General features: G+C 38.6%; 2 protein-coding genes and 5 non-coding genes across 7 annotated transcripts in view; all 7 read right to left on the bottom strand.

Annotated features, from left to right (window-relative positions):
* Positions 1–1,110, bottom strand: part of LOC112159772 (double-stranded RNA-specific editase B2) — an 8,401-nt gene extending 7,291 nt beyond the window's left edge. Inside the window, exon 1 of the mRNA XM_036216262.1 lies at positions 1,099–1,110. Within this exon, the coding sequence (XP_036072155.1) occupies positions 1,099–1,110 (12 nt within the window). The remainder of the gene's footprint in view (positions 1–1,098) is intronic.
* A 1,256-nt stretch (positions 1,111–2,366) lies between these two features.
* On the bottom strand, positions 2,367–7,751 carry LOC118599912 (double-stranded RNA-specific editase B2-like). Its single transcript, XM_036216263.1, has 3 exons — positions 7,748–7,751; positions 2,783–3,711; positions 2,367–2,378 (listed from the first exon to the last, which is right to left on the bottom strand). The coding sequence occupies exons 1-3, from the start codon at positions 7,749–7,751 to the stop codon at positions 2,367–2,369; spliced, it is 945 nt and encodes a 314-aa protein (XP_036072156.1).
* On the bottom strand, positions 7,592–7,673 carry trnas-cga. The gene has a single exon. It is a non-coding gene; the product is annotated as a tRNA-Ser (tRNA).
* A 389-nt stretch (positions 7,752–8,140) lies between the features above and the next one.
* trnas-uga lies at positions 8,141–8,222 on the bottom strand. Its single transcript has one exon. It is a non-coding gene; the product is annotated as a tRNA-Ser (tRNA).
* Positions 8,223–8,688: 466 nt separating this feature from the next.
* On the bottom strand, positions 8,689–8,770 carry trnas-uga. The gene has a single exon. It is a non-coding gene; the product is annotated as a tRNA-Ser (tRNA).
* Positions 8,771–9,237: 467 nt separating this feature from the next.
* Positions 9,238–9,319, bottom strand: trnas-cga. Its single transcript has one exon. It is a non-coding gene; the product is annotated as a tRNA-Ser (tRNA).
* Positions 9,320–9,532: 213 nt separating this feature from the next.
* On the bottom strand, positions 9,533–9,614 carry trnas-uga. Its single transcript has one exon. It is a non-coding gene; the product is annotated as a tRNA-Ser (tRNA).
* Between the last annotated feature and the right edge of the window lie 650 nt (positions 9,615–10,264).

Here is a 10,264-nt window from a genome sequence, read left to right on the forward strand (position 1 = left end):
GAAAAGAGCATTGTTAAAACAACAGAACTGAAATGCCACAAACCTTTTGATGTTCAAAACTCATATGGAGCTGCAGATGAAAGCCTTTTTGTTATTCCGTCATGTATTGTGTTTTAACTGACTGCATGGGATTAAAATCTTCAATAAATGTTTTTGAAAATGCATTTTTTTGGGGAATTGTTTCATTGGGATTTTTAACAGTTTAGCTATAGTATTGCAAAAAAATTTGAGAACCATTTTAAAAACATTTATTAAGGTATTTGTAGTGTTATTTTAACCTGGTTTAGTGAGTTAGAAAGAAACTCTGAATCTGCGCAACCATAACTTAACTTCCTTTAGTGAGTTAAGAAGAAACTCTGATACAATGTTAATTTAACCTAGTTTAGCGAGTTAAAAAGGAACTCTGATAGAATGTTAATTTAACCTAGTTTAGCGAGTTAAAAAGGAACTCTGATACAGTGTTAATTTTACACATTTATTGAGTTAAGCAAGTGACTCTGACTCGGTGTTAAAAAAAGTAACTATTTTGAAAGTGTTAATTTAACCCTGTAAAGTGTGGAGCTATATAAACCCTGAAAAAGTGTTGAAATTGACTCTGTGGGAGTCGAATCAACACTCCAATTTTTGCTGTGATAGAACTGTGAAAGAACAAGTCTGGAGGAAGTTTTGTGATATTTCTTTAACACTTTCCACCAAACCTCTACCAACTGTAGATGATGGATACGTGCTAGTAAACAACAGAAAAAGAAGAAGCCCTTCCCTTCTTGTCTGATGTGAGTACCATGGGCTAAATCCTCTAACAAGAATGGACGTCACGTCTCCAAAGCTTTAAGACACACAGGAAACCTTTTGACTCCAAGATTGCAGCTTATTTGAAAAAGAAAGTCAGCAGACAAACTCAGTTCAAAGGATAGTCCTTAGCTGACTTATTTACAATCAAGTCTGTTTCTGTTGCCTAAGAGGGAAATGATCCAACTTTATAACACAAGGAAGTATTAAAAAAAATCATCATTTTCATGGAGACCACTCGCCTTGACGTGGCCTCTGTTGTAAACTGGAGCTTTAAATATAAACAAAATGGAAGTGATCTGTGCTCACATCCACTGTCATTATACAAGACTGTCAATTGGAGCGTGAACGAAAAAAATACCCAAATTGGATCATTTTATGCAAAAATATTTTTGACTATTAGAAGGTTAATTGTATTAATGATCACTGTTGAAAAAATAAGCTAACAGGAGGTCCATGTTAAAGAGAAGGTTACTGCTTGGGACCCCAAAATGATCAAAATACCCTTTACAGCAAAAATTATCTACCATTAAAGACCCCAAACTGTCAGAAATATCCTGCTAAACTCTAGCTGTCTCATCTATCTATTCATGCTAAATGTTATCTGGAGAAGAGAGGCACAAGGTCATGTTTAGTGAGCGTGTTAACCAATTATCTGTGGAATTACTATGCTCTTCGCACCCCCCTCCCCCCTTTTCTCTCCACCTCCATCTCCACACTCATTCCAGCGTCACGCCGCTGCCGGACAGAGGCGTCCAATGAAAGAAAGCAGGTTTCTAAAGTCAGATCTCTGAATTTAAATTTTTGGTGAGTGGATTCTGTGATTGTCTGCCTCAAGGTGCAATTTACGTCCTATTCTGTTATCCCTTTTCACTTTTTGAGCGATAGTCTCTCTGTGGCCCCAAGGATTTCCATCAGGCAACATGAAAATGTGACAGGAAAAGACTCTGAGGATGATTCTGGCGAGCTCTGAGGCTTAATGGCACTGCAGATCAGAACAGACATCAGACACCTCTCTGGCCTCAGGACATGAAGATAATGCTGATGTGTAGCTCATTCCATCTGGTAGCATCCAAAACACCTCAGACACATTTATTCAGACTATTTAGGACACAGATTGGGAGGAAACCTTGGCATAATGCTGACCTCAACTACTTTGTATCATATTCTCATAGGACAGGTTCTACATGAGTTGAATGAACTTCTCATTGAACTATGCATGAAGCTATGCATGAAAACACTGTATTTACCTGTATTTGTGATTTAACATGAAAACATTAATTAATACCTAGACAGTGTGTTCGCCCACACTGGCTTAAGTGGACACTCAGTGGGCTAGCTTGCTAAACTATCCAGTCGCCCAGTGGACAGTGTAGCAAACTCCGTTGCCCAGAGTTGGGCAGAGCTAGCAGGGTTGCCGCCCAGGCTGCCGGTCCCTGGGCAGCGGAGCCAATGTGGCCAAACACAGGTGGGGCCACCACAGAAACTACAGACAAGCCCAAGTGGGGCCCACATTTTCTACCCACTTTGAAACCATGTGAGGCCTACAAAGCCTTGCAGCTGGATGGCTCAGTGGGCTAGATGTAGAGCTGTCACAAAGGAGACCTGGGTTCAATCCTGAGGGTGTCCACTGATTGGGTCCTTAGGGAAGACCTTTCACACTGCTGCCTAACTGGGTCCCTGTGCCTTTCAAATACAGGGTTGCGTTAGGAAGGGCATCTGGCAAAAAAAACTCTGCCAAATTGCTGGTGCGAAACAGTGACAACCCCTAATGGGATAAGCCGAAAGGTCAACAACAAGGCCTAGTAAGCCTTGCTACTGGGTATGTACAAGTTCTACAATTTGTTACATTAAAAATTATTAATTTATATAAAATTGAATTTCTGAATTGAGTTAGCCATCAACATAAAATTAAATTTGATACAACAGTTGTTTCCCCTTGACCCAATAGGGATTGATCAGGTTCAGAAAAAGGAGAAATGCATTAACATACCTGAGGTAACTGACTATTACAGTTCTGGACTCCCATCATCTTCCTTTCTGGTCCCAGACTGATTCTGTAAAGAGAATCCAAAGCTGCTGCCGCTGCCCGCTCTTTGGCAAGTCTTTTGCTGGGACCACAACCTTCAAACAGCTTTCCTTCAAATCTGAGCACCATAATGAAGTTCCTCTTGGGCCTGCCGTGAACTCTTTCTGTCAGACACATGAACCTGAGCTCTGGTCGAAGAACACTGAGCAGTGCCACTGGGCTGAGGTGCTCTAACAGCAAGGTGCTAAAGCTTTGTCCTTTTGGGTTTGCAGAAGAAATCAAGTCCAGAGTGAACCCAATAAGTTGCTTGTGGTTGCAGATACTGTTCAAAATCTCCTTCTTTGTGTTCCAATGCAAGAGATCACAGGTTTCAAAAACAGAGGGTTTAAACTCTGTCGGGAAAGTGTCAGAAATGTTTAGTTTATCTGCAGCAAAATCCACATGTGTGTTGGTGAAGTTCCCCATGACTGCATGGGCCTGCGAGGCGTTTGGGAACTGGATGAAAGACTGCAGAGCCAGTTCTGCAGCCCGCATCTTGGCCTGCTTTTTTGTGGAGCCAAAACCCTCAAAGTGGAACCCGTTAACTTCCACACCAACAGAAAACACTGGGGCGTGTAGAGGACCAGTTTTTGACACAATCTCATATCGAAGACCTGGTTTTAACTCGTTTAAATGGACTAAAGCATTCTTCTGCGTGACTGCCCAGGATGATCTTTTACAGGCAAACTGGCTCTGATGATCTTTTCCGGCCACCAGAGACGGCTTCCTCTTCAGCGCTCGTGGTGCAGTCGTGTAGATGTTTGTACAAAGAGCTGAAGGGCGACACTTTCTTAAGATGTCATGATCTCTTTGGTTTTTCTCATCCTCATTTTCTTTCACCTCCAGATTGGTCCCTGTTGAAAACAAACCAGAATCAGACATAAAAATCTTTATGGGAATCACAGTTTTGATACATTCATGAAGGTCCTGAATATCAGAACAAAGTATCAGAACAGCAGAATATCATCCACAAAGGGTTTTCCTATGAGGCAGATGCTTCATTACTCCATTGGTCTTTTGGGAAAGCTGAAAATAAAAAACAGCAACGTTTTTTTGCAGTTGCTATTTAGACTTTATTCAATGGAAATAATTTATTTATTTATTTGCACAACAAAACCACAACATTTTTGGAATTTGGCTATGTACCTTTAATAATGACTAATGTCTTTTGTATTTTTGTCAATATATTAAACGCTTTTGGTTTGATGTAATGACTGTAATTTGCTTGGAGATTATACGGGAGTGCTCAATATTTTTAAAGCCCAGGCAAAAGTTGTGAAGTCAAAGCGATTCTTCTATATAAAGTCAAATGATCTAGCCTTTATAGTTAATAAAGATAATCCTATGTCTGAATTTATTTCCAACAAAATTCACTTATGTTTTATGTTGATGCTAAATTAAGGTAATTTTGGAGCCAAAGTGGTTTGATGCATATTTGCATTAAAGGCGTCAAGGGGTTAAAGTCCAACTCCAACTATATTTTTGTCTTTTGTAAAATTGTTTCCAATCGTCTTTTAATTATGAATATGCAGTTTTTGGCTAAAATCAAAACATCTGTCGTCTTTAAGACGTATTTTCTGCAGAGCAACAGGAGCTCATTAGAAATTTGCTTTTGGGTTGTGGTTGGGACTGTTGGTGCGGAATTTTGGAAAGCTCATTTCTCAGCATTTCTTTGTTTACACTCTCTCCCACTAGCGACAAGCTCGTCGCATGTAACAAGCTAATCGCAGCAATGCAGCCGCATACAGGTAAGAGCCAGATGGCAGCTCAGATGAGGAAAATTAAAATGAATATGGGTTTATTTAACGGCAAATAGAGGATTTAGGCCCAATCTGATTTCTTCCCTTCGCCCTTCCCCTTAATTTGAAGTGGCAGATGAAGTCGAAGTTGTGTTGTGTTATGTTTTAAAGTTCACCCTCCAAACAGAGGGGTCCAAAGTCCACACTTGTGAGAGTAATCCACGTCCTTTTCTTCTCATGGGTGCGCTCTGAAGCGTAGAAGTTTACATTTAAATGTAAGTAATGACTTTTTTTAAGTTTAAAACTGCTATTGTTATGTATATTTAAGTGCTGGAAGCTCCGCGCAAACGCTAGTAGGCGACTGATTATTGATGACGTCATTGAACTAAAGTTTTGTCCGAAATATTAGACACAATTTTTTTCATAAACCTCCGTCTAGGAGGCCAAATGAAGGGAAAGGGAGAAGGGAAGAATTTGTGTTGGACCTTAGAATTTGAACAGAGAAAGCGAAACTTTGGTCCAATCTGACATGTTCTGTGTGTTTAGTTCTATATTATACTAGTTTCTCTGTCCTTTCTGCAGTTTCCTGTGGCTCCTCCTTGCTGCCTGACCCACTTCCTGTGGTTCCTGCTGGAGGAGTTCATACCTGCATCCTATCAGTTCATTTAGTTGTTTGCCTATTTAAGTTCTCTTGGTTCATGTCTCTGTGTTGGAGCGTTGTGAATTTCTAGGTTTTCTTTGTCAGTTTATTCTGTAGTGTTTCTATTAAAAGTATCTGATTTATCCTTCTGCGTCCAAGCCTACTCTGCATTTGGGTTCATGAACTCTAGCCGTAACACAATCCAATTCTTCCCCTCTCCCTACACTGTTTAGCCTCGCGGGGGAGGACATTGTATTTTTCCATTTGGGTCGGATTTAAAAAATAATTCTTCCAGACACACTTGGAATTAAACTGCCCCTTCAAATGGAGGGAAAGGGAGGAGGGCTAGGGACAAGGGAAAAATTCAGATTGGGACTTTGTCCTGCCCATGACAAACGGTGCGTCATAAGTATGAGCTTTTTCAAACATCCGGTTTTCTTCTGCTCCTGATCCAACACTATTTTAATAAAGAAATCCTCAGAAACCTAGTTTTAATCCTAAATTCTTCATGCTCTAAGAACATGTTAAGGACACAAAAACACATTTTTCATTGGAATGGGTCTTTAAACCAAAAAGTCATTTACAACTAGCAAAATCCCAGAAATATTTGTTGGCCTATATGCAAATGGCTGCAACAACAACACAAACTAAAACAATTTTGCATATGTTCATCATAATTTACACTACAGACAGGTCATTTGCACTTATTTTTTTTTACATCATTATGGTTTAAAATCCAAAAACACAAGTACCCTTAAAAAAAAGTATAGGAGGAGATTAAGAATGAAATAATGTAGTATTATTGCAGTCTGTGTGAGAAAGAAAAGGGAAAGGAAGTTTTGTTGTCTGTGTAAATCTGTAATTCCAACAGAAAAGAAAACAGACTTACTTATATTGTCCAAGGATATTTTAGAGTTCCAGTGTTGTGTTGGTCTCGAGAGAGCCGACACTGCATCACTCCAACCTGAAACAACAGAGAAAACACAGCATTTTTACTTTACATGCATTTTCATCAAAAACACAAACTTCCTTTATGCTCAATATTATAGCAGAAAAACATGTTAAACTTTTGATGATTACACATCTATCCATTTTAATACAATAGAAAGATTTTGACTGTATTTAAGAGGAACTTGCTATTTTAAACAGAGAAACAGTAAAATAATACAGTTCTGGGTAATTTAAAAGGATTAAAAGCCAAATTCAAGGGAAGCTTTAAAAGGGAACCATAGGCTCACACTGCTTCTAGGGTTTTTTTAATGATAGAACTATAGACACGAAGGCTCTCCATTTAGCTGCTGTTAATGAACCTTGTTTAATGGAATAATGAAATTAGGCATGGCGGGGTAAAAGTGAGAAGCACCCGCTTGCTGTCCAACGTCTGTGTGGGAGCTCTGACAGCTTTGGATAATCACATTAGCAAAGAATTAGTGATGAGTGACTTCTTTTGATATGTTACGCCTTTTCCCAAGGACAAAGAACTATAGAAACGTTTATACTTAATCATTAACTGATTGTTTCAATTGCTTTGGTAACTGTTGTAATACTTTGGGCTGTAGTACAGTAGTTGAGCACTGATTAGAGCATAAAAGGTTTGGTTCATCCTATGCCAGCCCATGTGCTAAAATGTAACTAGACAAGATGCAGATCAAGACGGTTTTAGGTTGGTGCCTTTTTAGAGATGACATCCTAAGGAGTCATATAATTTTGAAAATTAAAAGTATTTATGATCTTATAGTATCTCTGCACTTCTTCTGAGTTGCATTTTCAATAACACTCAGGGAAAGCTCACATAATTGGAAAATTACACTGTGAGCAGGATTTTAACCTGCACGGGGAACAACATTGGATTTAAAGTCCAACACCTTAACGACTCGGCCATCACAGCTTATTGGCAATACAACTTCATCGTTTTTGCCAAACTGATTTTTAAATCAAATACCTGATGAAAAGTTTAAATCACCCATTAATCGCAACTAAAATCCACTCAACGAAAGATCAATATTTTAGCCAAGTAGATATACTTTCCCAAATGCTCTTTTTGAAAAAAATATATATATATTTTCTTAAATGTATACTTTATGACCACACAAAGCAACTTTTGGCAGACTTGAAGCTTTCCTGGATACTGATTTATTATCTCAGTAAAAGAGTTTGCCACATACCAAAAACACTGGGTTTAGTACTGTAGAAAATACTCAGGATTAAACAAGTCTTTGGGCAAACAAGTGCCAATCTTTCTTAGTGTCTCTTCTGATGAAGGGGAAATGTTCGAGTGTTTTTGTCTGTCATTTACAAATGTGGAATATTGAGGTTGTTTTTTCTGTCTCCATCCCCTTATAGAAAAGAGAAACACGCTGTGAGCAGGATTTGAACCTGCGCGGGGAAACCCCATTGGATTTCGAGTCCAACGCCTTAACGACTCGGCCATCACAGCTGATTGACAATGGCACTTCATCGTTTTTGCCAAACTGATTTTTAAATCAAATACCTGATGAAAGTTTTAATCACCCATTGTTCGCAACTAAAATCCAGTCAACGAAAGATCAATATTTTAGCCCAGTAGATATACTTTCCCAAATGCTCTTTTTGAAAAAAAAAATATATATATTTTCTTAAATGTAGACTTTATGACCACACAAATCAACTATGGGCACACTTGCAGCTTTCCTGGATACTGATTTATTATCTCAGTAAAAGAGTTTGCCACATACCAAAAACACTGGGTTTAGTACTGTAGAAAATACTCAGGATTAAACAAGTCTTTGGGCAAACAAGTGCCAATCTTTCTTAGTGTCTCTTCTGATGAAGGGGAAATGTTCCAGTGTTTTTGTCTGTCATTTACAAATGTGGAATATTGAGGTTGGTTTTTCCGTCTCCATCCCCTTATAGAAAAGAGAAACACGCTGTGAGCAGGATTTGAACCTGCGCGGGGAAACCCCATTGGATTTCAAGTCCAACGCCTTAACGACTCGGCCATCACAGCTGATTGACAATGGCACTTCATCGTTTTTGCCAAACTGATTTTTAAATCAAATACCTGATGAAAAGTTTAAATCACCCATTGTTCGCAACTAAAATCCACTCAACGTAAGATCAATATTTTAGCCCAGTAGATATACTTTCCCAAATGCTCTTTTTGAAAAAATATATATATATTTTCTTAAATGTATACTTTATGACCACACAAAGCAACTTTGCCCAGACTTGAAGCTTTCCCTGATACTGATTTATTATCTCAGTAAAAGAGTTTGCCACATACCAAAAACACTGGGTTTAGTACTGTAGAAAATACTCAGGAATAAACAAGTCTTTGGGCAAACAAGTGCCAATCTTTCTTAGTGTCTCCTCTGATGAATGGGAAGTGTTCCAGTGTTTTTGTCTGTCATGTACAAATGTGGAATATTGAGGTTGTTTTTTCTGTCTCAAGCCCCTTCTAGAAAAGCGAAACACGCTGTGAGCAGGATTTGAACCTGCGCAGGGAAACCCCATTGGATTTCAAGTCCAACGCCTTAACGACTCGGCCATCGCAGCTGATTGACAATGGCACTTCATCGTTTTTGCCTAACTGATTTTTAAATCAAATACCTGATGAAAAGTTTAAATCACCCATTGTTCGCAACTAAAATCCAGTCAGTGAAAGATCAATATTTTAGCCCAGTAGATATACTTTCCCAAATGCTCTTTTTGAAAAAAAAATATATATATTTTCTTAAATGTAGACTTTATGACCACACAAATCAACTTTGCCCAGACTTGAAGCTTTCCTGGATACTGATTTATTATCTCAGTAAAAGAGTTTGCCACATACCAAAAACACTGGGTTTAGTACTGTAGAAAATACTCAGGATTAAACAAGTCTTTGGGCAAACAAGTGCCAATCTTTCTTAGTGTCTCTTCTGATGAAGGGGAAATGTTCCAGTGTTTTTGTCTGTCATTTACAAATGTGGAATATTGAGGTTGTTTTTTCCGTCTCCATCCCCTTATAGAAAAGATAAACACGCTGTGAGCAGGATTTGAACCTGCGCAGGGAAACCCCATTGGATTTCGAGTCCAACGCCTTAACGACTCGGCCATCACAGCTGATTGACAATGGCACTTCATCGTTTTTGCCTGACTGATTTTTAAATCAAATACCTGATGAAAAGTTTAAATCACCCATTGTTCGCAAGTATAATCCAGTCAATGAAAGATCAATATTTTAGCCCAGTAGATATACTTTCCCAAATGCTCTTTTTGAAAAAAAAAAAATTTGTTCTTAAATGTATACTCTATCCCTGATAGAAAAGAGAAACACACTGTGAGCAGGATTTGAACCTGCGCGGGGAAACCCCATTGGATTTCAAGTCCAACACCTTAACGACTCGGCCATCACATCTGATTGACAATGGCACTTCATCGTTTTTGCCAGAAACATTTACTACACTATTGGATCTTCACTCAAGGGAAAAGTTTAAAAGTTTTCAAAAGATAAATGGGAAGAGATAAGTCAAATGTATAAAACAGGAATTGGAATACAAGGATATCCAATAACGAGTAACTGTTAATAAAATTGGGATCGTTCATTTTACAACAGGACAGATAACAGATGATCCGCAGGAGGTGGAGATAGAAGGCTCAACCATGGATTGGTTTAACATTGAGCTGAAAACATGAGCTAACTGACAAATGCAGGCGTACTTGTCTCTTTACCACATCCTCTCTCTGAAGAGGTTGGCACTGGTAACTATGGAGATGTGTTTTCCTGCAGGAGAAATGGAAGCATCCACTTTGGAAAGGTTTGGGAGAAAATAAAAATCTATCCTGTTCAGCACACTCTTAACAGTCTTTGTGTGTTCGGGTAAGAAATGTTATTCCATCTTACTAATTCCGAGGTGTAAATTCACTTATTTACAACACGTACAGCCATACAGCCGCTCTCAGATGTCGGAACTTGTCTGAACAAGTGAACAACAAAAAGCCATAAAATAGAATCTCAGACAGAGATTCCAGGTTCAGAATTAAAACCCATAGATAAAATATAATTTC

The sequence above is a fragment of the Oryzias melastigma genome, linkage group LG17 (assembly GCF_002922805.2).
Source record: "Oryzias melastigma strain HK-1 linkage group LG17, ASM292280v2, whole genome shotgun sequence".
Lineage (NCBI taxonomy): Eukaryota > Metazoa > Chordata > Actinopteri > Beloniformes > Adrianichthyidae > Oryzias > Oryzias melastigma.